Source organism: Candoia aspera, chromosome 2, assembly GCF_035149785.1.
Source record: "Candoia aspera isolate rCanAsp1 chromosome 2, rCanAsp1.hap2, whole genome shotgun sequence".
In the NCBI taxonomy this organism is placed as follows: Eukaryota; Metazoa; Chordata; class Lepidosauria; order Squamata; family Boidae; genus Candoia; species Candoia aspera.
This window is the reverse complement of record NC_086154.1, coordinates 122,158,947-122,181,577: the sequence shown is the minus strand read 5'-3', so window position 1 is coordinate 122,181,577 and position 22,631 is coordinate 122,158,947. Positions and strand designations below refer to the sequence as shown.

Genomic DNA, 22,631 nt, shown 5'->3' with positions numbered 1-22,631 from the left:
TCTTTAATGAATGTTATTAAACATTTTACAAAGAACATAAAAACTAACACAAACTAATAAAGAAGAAAAGGAGCAAAGAAAGAAAGAAGGAAAAAGGAAAAGTGGAAAAAGAATAAAAAGTGGTTCTGATGATTACAAAAAAAAGCTCACTTTTTTCTATTATCTATTTTTTTTCCTAATCATCAAAACCACAAGCCATAAGTGCATTTTTTTCTGTTTCATGGAAAAGTCTATAAGGGGTTTCCAGTCAGCCATAAATGTAGATACTGTTTTTTCTCTGATCAAAGAAGTTAATTTAGCCATCTCCCCAAGCTCCATTATCTTCACCAACCGTTCCTCCATTATGGGTAGAGTCGAGCTTGATACATTAGTATGACTAATCCAGAGTTGTTATTATATAACCAACTTGTAGGGTACTTTTACATGTGTGGCCTGTTGAAAATGGATTTGTATAGATTGATCAAGGTTGGAAGAAGGATGATTATACTGACTCTGTATTTGTCTTTAGGCTACATGGCCATTTGGTGTCTTCAGTTGTGCAAATCTATGGTTAAATAACCACTATAATAACACAAAATGACTTCTTTACTCAGATAATTGCTTACTGTATATTACTATTATTTTAAAATCAACTATGTAGGCAAAAGTGGAGTATAGGAAACAGGACTCTAGTAGTTTGTTTTTTTAAAAAAAAACCTCTAGTTCTGTGTTACTTTGGAGGAAAATAACAACAGTTAAAGATATTCTGCTTTTCTGATATTTTCAGAATTGCTCTTATTGTATTTTTATTTATTTATTTATTTTGGCCACCCAACTCCAGTGGACTCTGGGCAGCATACAAAACTAAAAAACATAAAAATGGGGAGAAACATTAAATCCAATAGAAGAGAATATCTGTAGCTCAGGGTTGAACTGTGGAGTCCTTAGTGCTCTCTGAGCACCAAGCTTGGTTGTTTGTTTGCAGATGTTTCATTCCCTGACTAGGTAACAACATCAACACGGAAGACGTTACCTAGTTGGATAATGAAACCTCTGCAAGCAAACAACCAAACTCAAAGAGCACCAAGGACTCCACAAACATTAAATCAACAGGCAGCCCAGACTAAAATACTCTGCTAACAAAATCCACAGTACAAAACTGGGGCCACTAAACAATGACAAACATCAACCCCAGGCCTGGGACCAAAGCCAGATTTTCAAGGTTTTCTGGAACCCTAGGAGAGAGGGTGCCAGCCTTACCTCTGAGGGGATGCGGTTCCAGACTATGGAGGCTTCAACAGAGAAGGCTTCCTAGGTCCCACAAGAAGGCAATATTTAATGGAGGGGACCTGAAGCACACTCACTTTGCTGCAATGCTCCAGGTGGGCAGACACAATTGGATATAAGCAGTCTCTCAGGTATCCAGGCCCTGTGCCATACAGGGCTTTACAGGTGATAACTTGGAAGCCAACTGGCAGCCAGTGCAACTCGCATAGTAGTGGTGACACATGGGCCTATTGAGAGGTGCCTGTTACTGCTTGCACCACTGAATTTTAAACCAGCTGTAGCTTCCGGGTGGTCTTCAAGGGCAGTTGCATGTAGGGCCCATTGCGATAATCCAAGCATGAGGTGACCAGGACATGAGTGACTGTCTGAAGGGCCTCCTGATTGAGTAAAGGATGCAACTGGCACACAAGGACTTCGAGCAGTAACTGCGAGTCCAGAAGGACCTCCAAGTTGCACACCAGTCTTGACTGGGAAAGTGCAGCCCAATCCAAGACCAAGAATGGTTACATCCCTAACCTAGGGGGTCCAAACAGCCACAGCCACTCAGTCTTGTTAGGATTGAGCCGAAGTCTGTTCCACCCCATCCAGACCCAAACAGCCTCCAGATATTAGGTCAGGACATTGAGAGCTTCACCTGTGCTGCTCGGGGTTGATATGTAGAGCTGGGTATCATCAGCATACTGATAATACCACACCCCGAACTGGCAGATGACCTCACCCAGTGGTTTCATGTAGATGTTGAACAGGAGAGGGGAGAACTTTGAGCCCTGAGGCAACCCACACAAGGGGCCGTGGACACAACCTCTCCCCCACCATCTCTGACTGCAACTGGCCACTGAGGAAAGAGGTGAACTGCTGGAGCACAGTGCCTCCCACTCCTAACCCCCACAACTGGTCCAGAAGGATACTGTGGTCAACAGTATTAAAAGCCACTAAGAGATCAAGGAGCATTAGGATGGATTTACCACCCCATCCCAACTCCGCCAAAGGTCATCAGCAAGTGCAACCAATGCTGTCTCTGTACTGTACCCTGGCCTGAAGCCAGACTGAAACGGGTCCAGATAATCCGTTTCCTCCAGGATCCTCTGTAGCTGTAATCCAACCACCTTTTCCACAACCTTCCCCAGAAAGAGGCAATTGGAAACTGGCCAATAATTCTCCAACAAGAAAGGGTCCAGAGATGACCTCTTGAGGAGGTGACAAACCACTGCCTCCTTCAAGGCTTGTGGGACCACCCCCTCTTTCAAAGAGGCTGAAACCACCACATGAACCCACCCTGGTTTCGCTGGCCAGGCTGCTTTAATAACCCAGGAGGGGCCAGGATCTACCAAACAGATGGTTGGACTAACAGACACAAGGACCTTGTCCATTTCAATGCCCAGGACATCTCAGCTCCTGACTCTTAAAAAACGTATTCTTGTATGAAAATCATTCATTTCGTATGATCAAAATCATGTGGAGTCAACCCCGAATTATCTGTCCTCAAAATGAGCTGTTCCAACGTGTTCTCTTTGGAGTGACAAGGAAGAGATATCTCTCTCTGTCTGTATCTGTGTATCTGTATCTGTGTGTGTGTGTGTGTGTGTGTGTACATATTTTTCCACCCAAAATACCTAGATGACTGGAACAGAAATCCAAATTGAAAAGCAAAATGACCAACCTTTTTCATGAGCATATAAATATGAGTCTGTGCAGCATCTAAGACATAACGGTGAGGGTTTTTGAGACCTCTGACTGTAATACCCATAGTGGTGCTATCAATATTAATCCAACGTCTTGCTCCTGGTGCCAAGAAAGTTCTGGAATTGAAGATTATAAAGAGGAGAAATATTTAATAAAATCAGGGAGATTTTTTTCCCCATCAACAAGCATTTTTTGTTTGCTTTTTAAACATGAACTGATAGTGCATCAGTTTCACATATCTCAAATATTATGTCAATAACTAATAATGTGCAGAATTAATATTACAGTACTAAAGCCAACAACTACCCACTGAAATCTTTGAGAGTATTTTCATCAGCTCCAGCTGACATTTCAGCTAGGGTATAGTGTAGACTTCTTCAGTGAGAAAGTGTCACGCTCTACAGCGAGTTGACCAGAAACAAAGGTGGGATAAAAATCAAATAAATAAATAAGCCACAGGGTTCGGAAGAAGTAGAATTCTGAATAAAAACCTGGTACTGTTGGATTCTACTGTTGGATACAGTATTTTATTTCCAGTATGGTATGATATGATTATATTCTGGAATGTATTTGAATGACCATTCCTTTCACTGCTTAATCACAGAATACAGAAATGGAACTAAACAGAACAAGAAAAGACGCTAGAAAGATTTCAGACTATTATTATCTCACTTGTAAATTTCTTCTGCTTTTTCCTTTACTTTGGATTGATCTCCATACTTCAAATCCTCACAAGCTTCCCAAAACCCCAGATTCTCCCCTGAATTAAACAGGAAGGAAAAATAGCATTGTATGATATGAAATCTTGTAACACAATATTATAAACAGAATTAGTGTAAGTCTAGAGTGACCAAATGCATACTAAGACCAGAACATTAGCAGGTACAATTTTTCTGACTTCCCTCTCCAAATCAAAACAAACAATTTCCCATTACCAAAATGCTAAAAACATGGGAATTGTTTTCTGTAGTATATGGCCATCAAATTACACCCCCTTCTTATTTATGAATGTCCCAAACCAGGGAAATTTGTAAAGGACAAAAGATTAATGTTTTCGAGCCCTTTTATTAAACCATGAAGATTGTTTTGTGCCTTGAGCATAAACTGAATTCTCATCTCATAGACAAAATCTATAATAAGTCACAGCTTTATTCTCATCACAGATAGCTGCAATATTATCCCATATCACCTTACAAATAATTAAGGGATTAAATCACTTTCTGTACATAAAATTCCTCTCAGCTTGCTGTGGGTGACATCAGTATCATCTTCTGTATAGAAGACCTTGACAGGTGGAAAAGCAGGCACAACTTCACACCTACCACTAAATTCCTTCTTCAGGAACAGCTGGAAACTCTGGCGGCCTTTGGGATCCTTCATCAGCTCGCTAAAGTTTAAGGCCCATTTCTCCACCCGTGCTTTGGTGGGGATTTCTACCCTGCAAAAAAGGAAAATGTCTTCTTTAAATTAAGATAGATTTCTGAAGACTTCATGGATGTGCCCATATGTTTGTTTATAAATAAACAGTGCTGTTTCTCCCTGAAATCAATTTTTTTGAGGCTGTCCATTTTGTTTTGTGTTTTGACAGAAAGGAGAATTCTGCCTGTCCTTCCTGTACAAACATGCATTCACACTTGAGTATCTTGACTGCTTTTGACTGATTTTTTTCCTCTATCTTCTAATATGCTATGATACAGCAACTCAAGTCAGGATGTTGCAGGTAAGAAAAAGTGTCCGTCAGGTCAAGTGTTACTCCTAGTAACTACATGGACGTGGAAATATTATTTTCTGAACAGAAATACTATTTTCTTAAGAAAAACCAGAAATGGTTTGCCATTTTCTGACAACGATTTCCCAACTTCCTAGTCTAGCCTATATCCTGTGATAGTACCCAAGTACTATTTAGACCCATCCTTGCTTAGCTTTTTCAAGATAGCCAAAGTTGGCTAGGTAATGCTGTCTGAAATAGCCAGTGATTAAGTATTGTAATATTTTTAGGAGCATTATAGGAACATATTTCCCTTTAATTCACACAATTATTTCACTTTGTTTTTGATTCTTGATTTTTCCACCATAGATAAAAGCATTAATCCTAATTAAATTTTGGAGAATGCACACTGCAGGCAGAGAGAGTAAATTTTATAGTGGCATCTACAGTCAAGTGCAAAGCATGCACTGATAAGATCTTCCCCATATAAACATCAAAATGGTTCATTCTAAATTATAATGTAAATTTAGAGTTTACATTTGTCAGAATGTTTACTCAAATAACAAATGTCTCCTCTCCTTTCCAAAGCTGTAGGCACAGTTGACAAAATAGAAAGGAAGATATCATCAGGATCATAAGGTCTTCAACCAGATGCAATCCTTGCTCCTTAAAAAAGTTTCAAAGGGTGATAACTCACTACTTCTACAGCACCCACTATTCTGTTTTTCCCATTCTTTCTTACCTTCTGTTTGCTAATGCAGGCAGAAAAATAGTAAAACCAGAATGGATGATGAAAGCAAGAAGCACAACAGTGCCTTCTTGCTTTGCCTTAAAACTTTAAAAAAGAGCAGTACTGTCTCCAGGTAAAGTAATGTAATTCCCCCCTGCCCCTGCCCTATTAAGCAGGAAGAAGGAAACAGAAATTCATAAACAACTGAAAGTTGCTCTGATACTAAAAGAAAAGGAAAAAGGAAAAAAATGGGTTACAGTCAATGTAACTCAAAAGCTGAATTAAATGTAACACATACAGTTTTGCATTGAGTTCCCAAAAATCCACATCATCGGTAAGCCACGGGTTGCTGGGGAGGCATCCTGAGATTATGGGATCGTTGGAGCAGAACTGTTCACAGTATTTCACTATTCTGAAAATATCGGAGACAAAAAATGGAGGATCATCTACGTGCAGTGTTTTAACCCAGAATAAATAAATGAATTAACATTATTCACATTGGTTTCCAATGACTTGCCAGCATGAAGAACATTTCACTCCTGATATGATAACACTTGCAGTTTCATATCTAGCTTATTATTGATGTGCCTGTCAGCACTAGACCATTCGAGCATTCACACAATGACAGTCAGGAGACCAGGATCCTTTAACTGTTTAATGAAGCAAAATGGCTAGGACAGAAGTAAAGCTGTGAATGGAGAATTCCTGCTAGAACATACATTTAAAACTACATTTCCTTGATTGCCTTCCTTTCCCACGAAAGTATGTCACCCCCCTTCCCATCCAGGTGGGGTTGCTAGTGTATCTCTACTGACTGGCCTTGATGTGAACCACCATAAATCTCTAGCCATAATAATGCAATTCACACTCCATCGCAACACCCCCTCCCATCTGGCGACAGAGAGTCTGACCTACTGATAAGGAAGCAATGGAAGATACTCCGATAAGGGGCTCTGTGAAACTTTTGATTGGAGGAATCTGACATATTGCCTCCCAACAAAAAAAACAATGCAAAAATGAAAAGGGGAAGGATAGGGTGGGGAAAGTGTTAGTAAGGGGAGGGTTTGGAAGGGTATCTGAAATGAAACTTCCTTGTTAAAAGAGATGTGTTTACATGACATGCATCAATCCGTTCAGGATCTAGAAAGTGTTTCCATTTTATCAAGTACTGCAATGTTTTTCGATGAAAATGAGAGTCCAGGATTTCTTTGACTTCAAAATGTTGATGGCCATCAATCATGATGGGTGGAGGGATTGGTGCAGGTTGGTGCCACTCAGAACAGTCCGGAGCTGGTTTAAGTAAGCTGCAATGAAAGACAGGATGAAGTCATTTAAGAGTGGAAGGTAGTTGTAACTGTACAGTCACTAGGTTAATGATTTTAACAATGGGAAAAGGTCCAACAAATTTAGGGGCTAACTTTTTAGAAGGTTGTTGAGATCGGAGGAATTTTGTAGAAAGGTAAACCAAATCCCCTACTTTCATTTTCCACTCCGGGCGCCCATGGAGATCAGCAAATTTCTTATGTGTGTTGTGGGCATGATCCAGGGCTTGACAAATGATCGGCCAGTCCGTGGCAATCTGAGTAGCCCAATCAGCAACTGAAGAGTCAGGGAGAGCTGAAGTTTGGATTGGAACAAAGTCCTGGCCATAGACAATGCAGAAAGGCAAAAATCCAGTACTCTGATGAACTGCATTGTTGTAAGCAACCTCAGCAAAGAGGAGGAGATCAACCCAATCATCCTGCTGGAAGCTAATGTAGCAATGTAGGAATTGCTTGAGAGTAGACTGAGCTCCAGGCAAAAATGGGTATGATCAAAAACAAAGATGGCAAGGACATAACAGAAGAAGAAGAGATCAAGAAAAGGTGGCAAGAATATACAGAAGACCTGTATAGGAAGGATAACAATATTGGGGATAGCTTTGACGGTGTGGTCAGTGAGCTAGAGCCAGACATCCTGAAGAGTGAGGTTGAATGGGCCTTAAGAAGCATTGCTAATAACAAGGCAGCAGGAGACAACGGCATCCCAGCTGAACTGTTCAAAATCTTGCAAGATGATGCTGTCAAGGTAATGCATGCTATATGCCAGCAAATTTGGAAAACACAAGAATGGCCATCAGATTGGAAAAAATCAACTTATATCCCCATACCAAAAAAGGGAAACACTAAAGAATGTTCAAACTATCGAACAGTGGCACTCATTTCACATGCCAGTAAGGTAATGCTCAAGATCCTGCAAGGTAGACTTCAGCAATTCATGGAGCAAGAATTGCCAGATGTACAAGCTGGGTTTAGAAAAGGCAGAGGAACTAGAGACCAAATTGCCAATTTCTGCTGGATAATGGAAAAAGCCAGGGAGTTTCAGAAAAGCATCTATTTCTGTTTTATTGACTATTCTAAAGCCTTTGACTGTGTGGACCATAACAAATTGTGGCAAGTTCTTCGTGGTATGGGGATACCAAGTCATCTTGTATGCCTCCTGAAGAATCTGTATAACAACCAAGTAGCAACAGTAAGAACAGACCACGGAACAACGGACTGGTTTAAGATTGGGAAAGGAGTACGGCAGGGCTGTATACTCTCACCCTACCTATTCAACTTGTACGCAGAACACATCATGCGACAAGCTGGCCTTGAGGAATCCAAGGCTGGAGTTAAAATCGCTGGAAGAAACATTAACAATCTCAGATATGCAGATGATACCACTTTGATGGCTGAAAGTGAAGAGGAAGTGAGGAGCCTTATGATGAAGGTGAAAGAAGAAAGTGCAAAAGCTGGTTTGCAGCTAAACCTCAAAAAAATCAAGATTATGGCAACCAGCATGATTGATAAGTGGCAAATAGAGGGAGAAAATGTAGAAGCAGTGAAAGACTTTGTATTCCTAGGTGCGAAGATTACTGCAGATGCTGACTGCAGTCAGGAAATCAGAAGACGCTTAATCCTTGGAAGAAGAGCAATGACAAATCTCGATAAAATAGTTAAGAGCAGAGACATCACACTGACAACAAAGGCCCGCATCGTTAAAGCAATGGTGTTCCCTGTAGTAACATATGGCTGTGAGAGCTGGACCATAAGGAAAGCTGAGCAAAGGAAGATCGATGCTTTTGAACTGTGGTGTTGGAGGAAAATTCTGAGAGTGCCTTGGACTGCAAGAAGATCAAACCAATCCATCCTCCAGGAAATCAAGCCAGACTGCTCACTTGAGGGAATGATATTAAAGGCAAAACTGAAATACTTTGGCCACATAATGAGAAGACAGGACACCCTGGAGAAGATGCTGATGCTAGGGAGAGTGGAGGGAAAAAGGAAGAGGGGCCGGCCAAGGGCAAGATGGATGGATGATATTCTAGAGGTGACGGACCCGTCCCTGGGGGAGCTGGGGGTGTTGACGACTGACAGGAAGCTCTGGCGTGGGCTGGTCCATGAAGTCACGAAGAGTCGGAAGCGACTAAACGAATAAACAACAACAACATTGTAGCCAAGAATCGTTAGGGAGCACCTGAAGCAGTTCCTCTTTCAGGTCTGCCTGCACTTTCACTTTCCTGGCTACCGCTTGTTTGCGCGTTACGCAAGCCATTCCAAGCTGTTTTGGGGAAAAATAGTATCTACAATCTCAGAGTGAGTCGTATTATATTGTGGAAGGGAAATAAGTTAATCAGCCAGAAAGTTCCTCTTACCAGGGAGGAAATTAAGGGTGAAATTAAAGCGGCTGAAAAATTGAGCCCAGCAAATTTGTTTGCCATTTAACTTCCTGGGGGTTTGTAAAGCTTGGAGGTTTTTATGATCAGTCCAGACCTCAAAGGGATGTTTGGAGCCCTCTAGAAAGTGTCTCCAATGTGTTAAGGCAGTTTTGACAGCAAAAGCCTCTTTCTCCCATATGTGCCAATTGCGCTCAGAGTCAGTGAACTTGCGGAAGAGGTAAGCACATGGGCAAGGGAAACTGTTCTCATCCTTTTGAATCAAAATGGCCCCCTATTGCAGAGTCAGAGGCATCCGCCTGCACAATAAAGGGGCAGTTTGGGTCTGGGTGAGCCAAAATGGGTTCTTCCGTGAACAGTTTTTAAATGCTCAAATGAGGCTTGGCACTCATCCGACCAACTGAGCTTCACCCCTGGGGAGGTCACTTTTCATGTTTCCCCCCTCCCTCTTGTTTTAATTAAATCTGTCAAAGGCAATGCAATTTGAGCAAATTGGGGAATAAATTGTCTGTATAAATTGGCGAATCCGAGAAAACTTTGAAGGTGCCTTCTGGTGCGGGGTGGCTCCCAGCCCCTGATGTCTTGTACTTTATCTGGGTCCATCTCAATGCCATTTGCAAAGATACGATACCCCAAGTAGTCTAGCTGACTCCTGTGAAACTCACACTTGGAAAGTTTAGCATATAGCTGGGCATCCCTTAGCTTTTGCAGCACTTGCCTAACCAGTGGGATGTGGTCTTCTAAGCTTTCAGAGTGGATCAGAATATCGTCCAATTACACCAAGACCCCTTTGTACAAATGTTCATGGAGAACTTCATTAATATATTGCATGAATACTCCAGGGGCCCAAAAGGGAGAACCTTGTATTGATACGATCCCAGTGGGCAATTGAAAGCTGTTTTCCACTCATCCCCCTCCCTGATACGGATTCTAAAGTAGGCTTCCCTGAGATCAAGCTTGGTGAATACCTTGCCTTTCGATACGTGTAACAGCATACCCTTCATGAGAGGCAGAGGGTATTGGTTGGTTACTGAAATGGCATTTATTCCACGGTAATTGGTACATAACCTCAAGGAGCCATCTTTCTTTCCCCAGAAAAGTACTGGGGTGGCTAATGGAGAATTAGCTGGTTCAATAAACCCTCTAGCTAGGTTTTTATCTATAAACTCCCTGAGGACTTTTTTTTCAGTTTCTGACATGGAGTACATTTTTGGCTTAGGCAGCTTAGCCCCTGGGTCAATTCCTATGGCACAGTCAGTTTTCCTGTGAGGTGGCAATTGGTCAGATTCTTTCTCATCAAACATATCAACAACGTCCGCGTATTGGTCTGCTATGGCTATCGCTGCCTCTGGCTTCACCAAGGGTATCTGATTCAGCAGTATTCCCACTAATTGGGTGTTTCTCCACTTAGGCGGTAGGGGCTGTGGGTTACTAACACTGTCTTTAAATGTTAAAGAGCCAGCCCCCAGTCTATTTGTGGTCGTCTACTTTTTAACCACAGCAGCCCCAATATGATTGAATAGTTTGCTATGGGGGCCACAATAAATTGCAATGTCTCTTTGTGCCCCCCCCCAACCTCATGGCTACAGTTTCAGTTTGAAACTCCATGGGGCCCCCATGGGCTATGGAACCATCCATCTGGGTAAAAATGATGGGCTGTTTTAGTCTCTTAGTTTTGAGGCTTAGTGTGTTGATTAGTTCAGGGTGTATTAAGCATTTGGTACACCACAAGTCTAACATCGCCGTCAGGTTGGCTTTGTGTCGTGTTCTCAAGTTTTTCAATTCCACCCTGATTAGTAACGTGGGGCAGTCATCACTCATCAGAGGGTCTTCCCTTTCCTCCTTAGAAGCTGGCGTGTTGCGCCTGGGATTTTCCACCTGCTTGTGAGCGCAATTCAAAACAGGTGAAATTCGTTTCCCGCCGACTTCTGTTCTTCTGGCTCCGAGGCCTCACTTGACTCCAGCAGTGGCCCGGCATCTAGGTCTCTGAGGGCCAGTGTGGTCATGGCAGCTCCTTTGCGTTTGGGTGGTGGGGTCTTGGTCAGTTTCGCTCCCGACTTGGCTGCCTCCGATCCTCTGCAAGGACACTCCGCTGCTTGATGTATGTACTGCATTTGAAGCAGCTGCCTTTCTTCCAGGTGCGGTCTTTGGTGTCCTCTCTCTCTCGGAACAGCTTTCGTTGGGCAAAGGGGAATTGGCCTGGAGCCGCAGTATTCCTCCCTGCCACCTGCGCTCTCAGTTGCCTACGGAATTGGTACTGGGTGTTCTCGACCTCCCCAGCCAGGCAGATCCATTCTTTAGAGTGGGGGGGTCCCCTCTGCATAATGCCCATCTCAGGACCTCTGGTTGCAAGCCACCCTTGAAGTAATCAATCTTGGTGGTCTCTGACCAGTCCATGACTTTCCCTGCCAGGGCTTTGAACTCCATAGCATACTCTGCCACACTTTTCCCCCCTTGCCTGAGCTGCTGGATTGCCGATTTTGCTCTCATCTTATCTAGCGGGTTCTCGAACCTCTCCCTCAGGGCTTTCATGAACTCCCTCAAGTTGTTTAGCTCAGGTGCCATGGCATCATGCAGCTGTGCATACCAATCTGCTGCGGCTCTGCAAAGCCTCGCACCGACCTGGCTCACATTCTTGTATTCTGTGGGGAAACAGGACCCAAACTCCCACATATAAATGGACACGTTGGTCAAGAAAAATGCCAGCTGCCAGGGATCTCCATTGAATTTGACTTGTATCTCTTTCAGGGTTCCCAGGTGCACCGCTTCCCCTGCAGGAGCTACTACTGATCCCTCTTGGCTTTCAGCATGGCCCCCACTCCTTCGTCGCTGAATTGGGGAGTCAAACCCCCTGGTGGGGGTTATTGTGCGACGTCTCCCTCGTAGATCTGGCGATGCCCCCCTGGAGAGCTGGGTCGAAACTTCACCCAGGGGATAGGCTAGGGTGTCAAGAGCTTTCAATACATGCTGCATCATCACCTCCATGGCTGACATCCTTGCCCCCAGCCCACAAATCGCTTGCGGGGTCCCCTCAGTGTCTGCTGCAGTCCCACGAGACCCCGGGCTCAACACTCTTACTTGTGCCTCCAAAGGTGGGGGTGCTCTCCCCTCTGCCGCCTTCGTACCCGACTGTGAGGGACCCATCTTCCACTATCACATCCGGAGTCTCGGGTTCTCTCACAAAGTTGAGGGTAAGGAGTGTGCTCTCCAGCTCTGTGGTGTTTAGCCGGGGTTCCGTTTTACACTCGCTTTCCCTGCTCCCAGAGCTCTCTTCCAACTCAACCTTATCTTTTTCCCCTTTGGCATACAGCACCATACTCTCGGTGGAGGTTGAGGGCAATGGCTCCTTTGCTTTGAATCTTCCATGTTTCGGCATTATTTCGTTAACTCTCAGCTGAGTAACTTTCCCCAGGAAGAGTTCTTGAATACAATAGATTCACAGCTTAATGTGAGCACTAGACCATTCGAGCATTCACACAACGACAGTCAGGAGACCAGGATCCTTTAACTGTTTAATGAAGCAAAGTGACTAGGACAGAGGTAAAGCTGCGAATGGAGAATTCCTGCTAGAACATACATTTAAAACTACATTTCCTTGATTGCCTTCCTTTCCCACGGAAGTATGTCACCCCCCTTCCCATCCAGGTGGGGTTGCTAGTGTATCTCTACTGACTGGCCTTGATGTGAACCACCATAAATCTCTAGCCATAATAATGCAATTCACACTCCATTGCAACACCCCCTCCCATCTGGCGACAGAGAGTCTGACCTATTGATAAGGAAGCAATGTAAGATGCTCTGATAAGGGGTTCTGTGAACCTTTTGATCAGAGGAATCTGACAGTGCCAGTGATATTGTTCCTATATTGTATACAGGGTTAAGAGACATGGAGCTCTCTGATAAACTGGCTTCAAGAGACTAATTATACCACACTTGAGTCTCTGCAGGTAGCAGCACTTGGCCAACCTTATCTGGACTCAGAAGTTAGACATATTTGGGCCTGATTACTATTTGGATGGGAGACCTCCAGGGGATAGCAAGGCTAGATTAGGAAGTTAAAAAAACACTGTGGAAGAAGGCAAAGGCAAACCACTTCCATGAAGACCCCAGGAGTCACACACAATTTTAAGGAGACATTATTGTTTATTTTATATTAATTGTTTATTATATTAATTTATATTAATGCTATATATGTTAATTGTTTTATTATATTAATTGTTTATATTATATTAATATCTATGTAGGCTTTGTTCAACTATAGAAAAATCAGGTCTGCAATATACATTTCAAAATACTACATGGCACATTCTTAGAATGTTCCACTTTGGAATGATACAATGGAGCAGATGTTTGAATGCATTCCCACGCCAAAAACAATCAGCCACAGAAAGCTTGTATGATACAAAAAAAGGATCTACCTTAACTTTATCCCAGATACAGCAGTTCCCTATGTAAAGATTTTTGTTTTGGCATGGGAGGTAATTAAAACATAGGATCCCTCACTTGCTGTTTTAAGTCTAGGAAGAGATATACCAAATAATATTTCTAGACAAGTTCATTGAGAATTGAGCTGTTGAGAATTGGGCTTCTATTGGCAGATGCTTGGGCTGGCAGATATCCAAGTCCACCTTACATTTTTAAAACAGTCAAAAACTTGGCTAGAATCCTGGCGTTTCCATGGTATAGTGCAGGAATGCAGCTGGGATTTTCTCTAATCATCCCCCGAAGTACCTTCCAGCAATACTTGCTTATACAAGCAACAAACCACAGCTTTGGTTTTTCTGAAACCCGGTGGTAAGTTCTTGCTTATAGATGTTTCAGGTGAAGATGATTATACCCACAGTAGAGCATATAAACTGCTATGCATACAACCCCTGGGACTGCAAGCTTATATCATAAAGAAGAAGAAATAACAATTCGTTTAGAACCCAGTACAAAATACATTCAAAATAGCTCCTCAAGTTATGTCCCTCTCAACTCACCACAATTCAGAAACATGGTGAAATATGCTGAAGTTACAAAAAGAATAATAAATAGTACAAAAATTCCAGTATTTTCAAGTATTGCTCCCAGAACAATCAGGAAAATAAATTTGCAGTTTTAAAAAAGGATGGAATTAAATACAGGTGGTGCTTCCCTGCCCAATGTCCAGTGTGTTAAAAGAATAACAACTATCTTTCAAAACAAATGTATGACTCAGCATCTTAGATCACAGCAGAAATGAGAAATTGATCATTAAAGAGAATTCATATACAGATAACAAGCAAATACTGCCTTTTAAGAAGACCAGAATATAAACCTGTTCCTTTTAAAACAGGAAATTCACTCACACATTTGAAAAATATCCTAGTTGCTCTAAAGATGGATTATTATTATTCCATAGTACTATTCAATAACTATTTCTTTCAACAGGTTGCTGGACTGGAAATAATGCTAGTTAGGAGTCAGAAGGACAAGCAAATAATGGAAATCTTAGTAGTGTGCATGGTTTATTTTTCAGTGATAGGTTTAGCTAAGATTTGGGACTGAACCCCTCCCTCTCAGAAAAAGGATCTTGTAAGTCCATTAAGGAATGCTGCCCTGGAAAATGTAGGAAACTTCAACCCCATCTCAATCTTTTTAAGTAGCTTTCTGATGCACCCTCTACAAATTGGCAACTGAAACTACGGAAATGAAGTTCCTGCTCAGAAGTCTAGATGCAGAAAGCATAACTGTCCAGCTTTTTAAAGATCCCAGGGAGGATCTCACAAGGTTACAATTGTAAATTTATGGAAGTTGGAAAATATGGGAAGGAAGCCTGTGGAGGGAAGGAGGGATGTAAACATTTATGTCAAAGATGCACCACTTGTGAGCCTTTTTGGATCGAGATGACCTTGCAATGTGACTTGTGCCCTCATCCTCTCACAGTTCAACTACTGCAAGACATTTTACATGGGGCTACCCTCAAAAGTGATTCAGAAACTGTAATTGGTCCTGACTGCTGACAGGAGGAGAGGGGTTTAGCAGTGTGACACCTATGTTGAAGTTGCCACATTGGTTAACCATAAACTTCCAGGTCCAATTCAATTCCAATTTTAAAGTCTTACATGACTTGGCACACAAGAGAGTGGCTACTTCAGGTCCCCAACTGAGGGGAGACTAAGCGGGTGGGACCCAAAGATATATCTTCTTGGTTGAGGCCCCCATGCTATGGAACATCTTGCTTCCTGAAGTAAAGAGAGCCCCCACCCAGCCTCAGGTTAAGTTTCACAAAGCAGCAAAAACCTTTATATTCAGATGGGCTCCTGGGAAGGACAGTAGACCTGAGATGCTTTTATTGTTTTTATTGGTTTTTAATATTGACTTTAGTATACAATCCATGCTAAATTGTGAGAAGTTACAGCCATATAGAAATATTGAGATGGATGGATGATGAGACAGGGTATGTCTGTACGTGAGGTAAGAATATAAAGCAGGCTTTCTCAACCAGTGTTCTGAGAGAGGTCACTGGGGTTACCTGGGAGATCACGATTTATTTAAAAAATTATTTCAAATTCAGGCAACTCCACATTAAAGAGGTAAGTTTCATTCTTTATTTTTAGTTTAAGAGCACTGTTAATGCATATATACAGGCCTACACTTGAAACGAATATAATAGTTTTGTAACTTCTGGCCTATATTTGAGCCTGAATGTGCAGGGGTTCCCCCAGGCCTGAAAAATATTTCAAGGGCTCCTCCAGGGTCAAAAAGGTTGAGAAAGGCTGATATAAATGTTTTTGTAGCAGAGGGACACAGAGAGAGGGAAGAAAAGGGTATTTGAGAATGAGAGACGGGAGAATTATACAGCTCTCTGTATATCATGACATTCTGCTTACTGCCAGCTATGGCTTCCATTAATACTAGCGCGGCTTTCTTAAACAATCACATCACATTACTGAATACTTACATCTGTCAGTTTAGGGATTCTTTAAAAAAAGGCCTCTGGATCAAACTTAAGTATCATAGCAAGCCATGACTATGTTTAAAAAGACCATATCTAGCTAAATCGCTTATCAAAAGCATCATGAGAGGACATACAAGATGGCAGAGCTTACCCTCCCAGAGAGACAGATGACTTTACTGTAGTCTTCATGATGGCCTGTTGGTAGCACATGATCTGTAAAGGCAGAGAGTTCTGGTAAATGTTAGCAGAACAGCAGATAATTGAGTTCAAGCTTTATCCACTAAGCAATTAGTGATATTGTTCCATAATATTCTATGACCCTCTCTTGCGAGAAGTGAATGCCCAGAAGGCAGCTTCCTGAATTGTAATTTAAGTCTTTATGAAGTTTCTTGTATTGGAAAGATGAGAAATAAATTAAAGAGACATTTTATGAAAAGTTCATTTCCATCACCTGCCATCCCTGGGCTGTGCTATCCTTACAAAGACTTCTGCTTAAAAGACAGAGAAACAGGAATGGCCAAGAAATCGGCCCAGAATGGAGTCACAGATGTGTGTGCGTGAAATGTGAGGGTTAGACAAAGGTACAGCCCTTTTTGGAAGCACAACAGGAACCACCAACCTAAGCCTCACATGTGGAGGGACCAATTCAAAAGACACTTCAGTTCTGAAATGCTTGCATGGATCAATACTTTACATCCAAGAAAGTAAAACAAATCAGTTAAAATATACCAAGATTTATTTCAATATTTTGGATTTCTTCACACACTTCCATTTGTCAGACGACTGACTTCAATGAGCAAAAATAATGACAAATAAAAGTTCACTGATGTAGTGAGAAGGAAGGATGGAGGCTAACATGAACATTCAGCCCCCAGGCATTTCAGTGTATTAAATAGATCCAGTGATTCTGTGTAAATATGGCATAAATGCACCCAATGTGATAATTTGGGCTGAGAATTGGCAGCCGAGGGAAAAGAAGTCAAAGATTTGTTTTTACTGTTAAGCAGAATAAGGTGATTAATGAGAACCAAACACAGGCATCTGCAGGGGGGCAGGTGATGAATTGTGCATCATACCATCGTGATGCAAATACTATAGTGCAGCTTACATACTTGTGTCAGGCATTGCTACACAAGTAGTTAACAGCAAGATTTGTGACATGGTGTCACCATGTGTGTGTAGAGAGCTAAGGAGATGACCTGGGAGAAACAAGGCAGAGGTGATGTTTGCAACAACATGCTTTAAGCCCAGGAAACAGAAAGCATAAGAAAGAATCTAGTCAGGCTTTCAAGATTCTGTTACCACAGCCTATATCACTGAAGCAGAGCTCCAGCCAGACTTGTGGAGTCTGTTTCCTGACGTGGACTACCTTGAAGAGCTGAATAATACTCAGTACTCACAATAGATGAGTGTCATCATTTTGATGTCATCATGGTTTGCTGTGGATGCCCGTGGAAGCTAGTAATAAATTATTAAATGATATACAATTAAGTATATCTTTTATTATGGCCATGTCATCTCTTAAGGCATTCTAAGATGCTTGGTACCAAACTATGGGTGCAGGGGAGGAAGCTCTAACAGGAGGAAGCACCCAGGATCTTCCTTGCCTCTTGACAGCACTATTCAATCTGGCTAAAAATGGAATTTGGATGATACACTTTTATTCATATATTAAAACAAAAGCAAAAAGACACCCAAGATTTTAATGTGTTCAAAGGGTGTTTCTCAACCATCTCCGGCCTGCTGAAGTAAGATCTTTATATGTGATATAAGTATTAACGCAGACTACCATTACACTAATAGTATATATTACAACAAAGGAATTACCTCTCTCCTATATACATCAATTGTTTTTTTCTGTAAAACAAAGAAATAGTGCGTTTGAAAAGAGTATCACAGCCTCCTTAACAATTAAAACAAAATTTAGATTAGCATCAATCCACTTCATCTAACAAAGTTGAAGAACTTCCATGGAATGTATGATTTCACGATATCTTATTCAGTAGCTAGTAGTGCCTGCTTCTTCTCAGCCTATATATCTGTATGCATTTAATTACAGATTTATTGTAATGGAGCTAAAGTAGACTCATTTAAGAGACAGAAATCAGACTGTTCAGCATTGGTAAAAAGCAACAGGAAACAATATATTGCAACACATAAACATTGCAATTAAAAGCCTCCAAAGTAATATCTGTTGTGGTTATGCTGTGATTTAAATAGTTCTGATGATGTTATATGACATCCACCAGCCAGCCAGCCAGCCAGCAACTGAAGGCTAGAAATTAACTGCAGGCTGTTTGTTCCTGCAGTTCCCTTTGAAGTATCATGCATGACTTTGTTTGGAATAAGCTGATGGAAACAGAGGGAAGACATGTCAAGTACAGGCTTTCAGGAAAACCCCTAAATTTTGTGAAGGCCCTTTTGCTTCTATGACTCTCATTCAAGCACTCACTAGATCACATTCTGCAAACCCGCATACCTGAGAGGTTATTACATGCATGCAAATGTATGCAAAAGGGTTTGGATGCCGATTTCCTTTCCTTTATTATTTTAAAACAATTTTATGAGAGGATGCATTTCAAATAGAAAGGCAATTAGGGGAAAGGTCCAAAGTAACCCCCCCTTTTTTTTTTGCCAATTTTGCACTAAAACTGTTCTTTTCTTTTTGTATGGAATTCAAATGCATATCTACTTTTAATGAGTGGTAATTTTTCACATGCTGTTACCACAAGATGACTTTGGGCCAGTCATTCTCTCTCTGCCTTGCCTACCTTGCCTACCTTGCAGAGAGCATTACTTGTGGGCATAAAATGAAGATGTATGTCACCTTGAGTTCTCAGAGAAAAGTGGGATGGATGGATGGATGGATGGATGGATAGATAAAAACATGGTCTCTGTCCAACCTATAAAGGACCACTGATTACCAAATACAACAGCACGCAACTTAGTCATAGGTGAGGTTTAGTTAATTCAGTATGACTTTGGCATTGCTAATATCACCTTCAGAGGTGTGAGCAGTTTTAATCAGAAAAGTGCAACAGAGGGAAAAATTTAATCCCAGTTACCAGTATTGCATTCCCAACTGAAACCTGGGCCACCAGTGGCTGCTATTAAACTTTTAATAGCATCTAAGCACAAGCCCTCCAAAATCTTGTTATACTCATGCATTGCTACAATCAAATCCTTCTCCCAAAGAAAGTATGAACAGATGTGGCTTCATGCTGGTGTGAAAGGTCCCCTGTGCAAGCACCGACTCATGTCTGACCCTTTGGGGGGATGCCGCTTTCACGTTTTCTTGGCAGACTATAGTTCGGAAGGATGGAAGGCTGAGTCAACCTGAGCTGGCTACCCGAGAATCCAGCTTCCTCTGGGATGGAACTCGGGTCGTGGGGAGAGTTTCAGTTGCAATACTGCCGCTTACCACTCTGCGCCACACGAGGCTTCATGCTACTATGCCATTATTTTTTGTGCTTGTATCTATACTGCAAATATTTAAGGCATTTACATCCCACTTTTGTTTACAAATGTTAGGTACCTAATAATGAGAAAACAGCAAACAAAGGAAATAATCTTTGAAACTGGACCCTACAGGTTACTATCGCCTCTATCAAATGTGAAGCTACTCGATAGCACTTCAGAAGAATCCTGTTATACAAGATACAGGCTTTAAGAAAAGATAGATGAACTTTTGGTATGTTTGCTTATTTAATGTCTCCTGATACTATTTTATTATTGTAGATAATGCATTATAGGATGGTATGATAAATCTGAGGCAGGCCAGTTAAAAAAATACTATAAAAATACAGTATTGCAGTTAAATACAAAGACTTCCTTGGAAGTTATTTTTTCTTGCCAATTTTAATGGCCACTTCTAAGACACTTAAGAATGCAGGAAACAGTTTTGTAAAAAGACACCAGCAAGTTCATCCTTTATCAGTAAAAAGATCCACCTCTGCTTGTTTCCAGAAAAGCCGCTAGAAAGGAATTACAAAAGTCTCCACCCTTATGTCTTAGGAAGATGAATTGGTTTTAGCGGGAAGTAGTTAAGTTGTTGAAATTCCTGTAATCTATCTACCTCTTTCACTTCAATAAATCTTATTAAGATGACTGATTCATGCTCGGAAAAAGGATTACTTTTGGTGTAAGTCAACTGCCCAACAGCCTCATATTAATAAGGATATAAATAAATGTCTAAAGATGCACAAATCAAAACTGGTAGGTGATTTGTATTTCAGCTGAGGTTGCCTGATGGTTTCCGTTAAAGATCTTGAGGCTGCAGCATTGAATAATGGTTGCTGGGAAGACCTGTCTCCAAAAGAATAGAAACTGTTCACTCATATCAAGTCAATAAAAGGGGGCACCAGGATGGACACTACACCTGGCTTGCTTATGTAAACCATTTGATTTGTTAATATGGTTTCCTCTCCCACTAGACAGTCTGCAATTACAATAAAATTCAGCTGAGTTCCCACCACTCAGCAATGACAATATGGGGGCTAATCCATAGGAAATAAAAGGAGCTTACAGTCATAAACATTTTTTTTAAATCAGCTGAATTAAAGTAGATCCAACTCTCATTCCAGTTTATTTCTATTTTGCAGGTTTAATTATATAGTAATGTATAAGGAGAACCGAATAGGATGAGATTCATTTTGATGTAACAGTACATTCGTCTTCTACAGAACAAGCAACCAAGTACTTCACAGAGAACGAAGATCATACACATCGGAGAAAAACAGACTAGAGAGAGAAAACAAAAGATAGGAGGGAAATAGTTAATTAACCATTTTGTACACAAAGTACTTAATGAAATCAAAATTATATTTGCAATTTTAAATTGAGATTTTTCCCTCTTCATTCTTTTACCATTTTTTTCATCATTGCATTATTAGTTATTCATTCTTCATTTAGAATTAGTCTAAATCCAAACAATGATTTCAGGTTGTTACACTCAGTTTCTGTTATTCCCTACATACTTAAAATTGACTGATGAAATGCCAAATGATGAGAACTGAATCTAGAATTTTATGAACTATGCAGTTTTTTAAATCATCATACAATAGTTTATGAAAATATTCCTCTGTATTCAATGTAATTTCTCCATTTCACTATAGATAAATAGCAGTGTCTCCTCTAGGAGAAGAGCACCACACCATTCATCATACTTCTAGATGGTGCCCAAGGACCCTTTTCCACATTTTTGAAATATTTTTCATTAAAAATGTTCAAAACGTCATGAGATATCTTTCCCTCCTTCCCCACTTTCCTGCCTCTCAACCATGAATGAGGCTTCCATCTCTCTAAGATATGTGGCTCCCACAGCTAACCATTGTCTCTCATCTGGTCCCTAACTGCAGTCAACACCCCCTCCTGACTAGAATTTTTCCCCCTGAGACTAGAAGAAAATAAGGTCCTCCCCTACTAAGGGGGCCAGAGATTTTGAAAGGACCAGAGTCAGTGGGGAGGGGGAGAGAGATTGAAGGCAGCATGTAGTGAAAGCGATGCCACTTGTGTGTCTCAATGAATCCAGGATTAGGATCCAGTTTTATAACCTATCTCTGCATTGGACTGGAAGTACTGTAGGTGAGCAATGTAGCTTGCCTTGGTGACCCTTTTCCCTTCAAGTCCTTTGGGATGACAAATCTTGGTTCTCTTTTCAAGGAAGATCTATCAACCACCTCCTCTTACAGGGAAAAGATAAGTCCTAAATTCTTGCGTTTATCTCTCCTCTTCAGTCTCCATGGCAACCAAGCCCACTTGCCACCGTGATTCCCTGCCTCTGAGAGCTGCAATAGTGGAGAGCTTGATTCAGATGAGAAGTCGGTTAGCATTGCAAAGTGTCACATGAAAACAATGCAAGCTGCCCTGAGGGGGTCTTCAGCTGGATACAAACCAAACATCATCCAAGCCACACCTTCCATAGGAGTCCCACTGACCCATTAAAATAACTTCAGCTGCCAGATTTTCTATCTCCCTTATTCCTTTATTCTCTGTAGAAAGTCCCATGATATGACTGGCATAGATTGCCTAGCAGTGTTATACACATCAGATATAGCTGAAATTAGGTACAAGCTTAGAAGGGCTTAATTCTCACAGAGCTCTCCATGCAGTTAGGTCTAATAGGATTTCAGTTTCTTTAAAATTTGTTGCTCTGTGTGAATTCATCCCATAATGGAATGCCACGGAAGGAAGGGAGGGAAGGAGGGAAAGAAAGAAAACTAAAAACCCTCTTACTGAGAAAAAAAACTTAATATTTCAGGGAAAAAATTATGCTAGAACCTTTCCCTACATCATGATCAATTTGCATGCAGGATTTGCTTTCAGTTCCAAATGAAATGATGGTGATCTATAATGAGATATCCCACCTCTTTACATTTTGATTTTTGACAATCATAGGAGGGGTTGCAGTCTACCCTGAGATCCAGTGGATGGCCTACAGATATTTTAAATAAAGATATAAATAAAATAAAAATGTTTTATTTCAAATGTTTGAACTACAGCACCGTAGAAGGGAGGATTAGCTAGTCTTTCTGATGAAGACTGATTCCTGGCATTCCTAAGAGTCTTTTTAAAAACAAAAAAAGCACTCACCTACCCCATGTACATATAAAAGTTCAGTAACAAT

General features: G+C 41.2%; 1 protein-coding gene across 1 annotated transcript in view; it reads right to left on the bottom strand.

Moving 5' to 3' along the window:
- Nucleotides 1–22,631, bottom strand: part of RGS9 (regulator of G protein signaling 9) — a 68,485-nt gene that overhangs the window by 16,669 nt on the left and 29,185 nt on the right. Inside the window, exons 10-15 of the mRNA XM_063296539.1 lie at nucleotides 17,834–17,863; nucleotides 16,158–16,219; nucleotides 5,686–5,799; nucleotides 4,272–4,387; nucleotides 3,622–3,709; nucleotides 2,927–3,065 (exon numbers count right to left, since the gene is read on the bottom strand). Of these exons, the coding sequence (XP_063152609.1) occupies nucleotides 2,927–3,065; nucleotides 3,622–3,709; nucleotides 4,272–4,387; nucleotides 5,686–5,799; nucleotides 16,158–16,219; nucleotides 17,834–17,863 (549 nt within the window). The remainder of the gene's footprint in view (nucleotides 1–2,926; nucleotides 3,066–3,621; nucleotides 3,710–4,271; nucleotides 4,388–5,685; nucleotides 5,800–16,157; nucleotides 16,220–17,833; nucleotides 17,864–22,631) is intronic.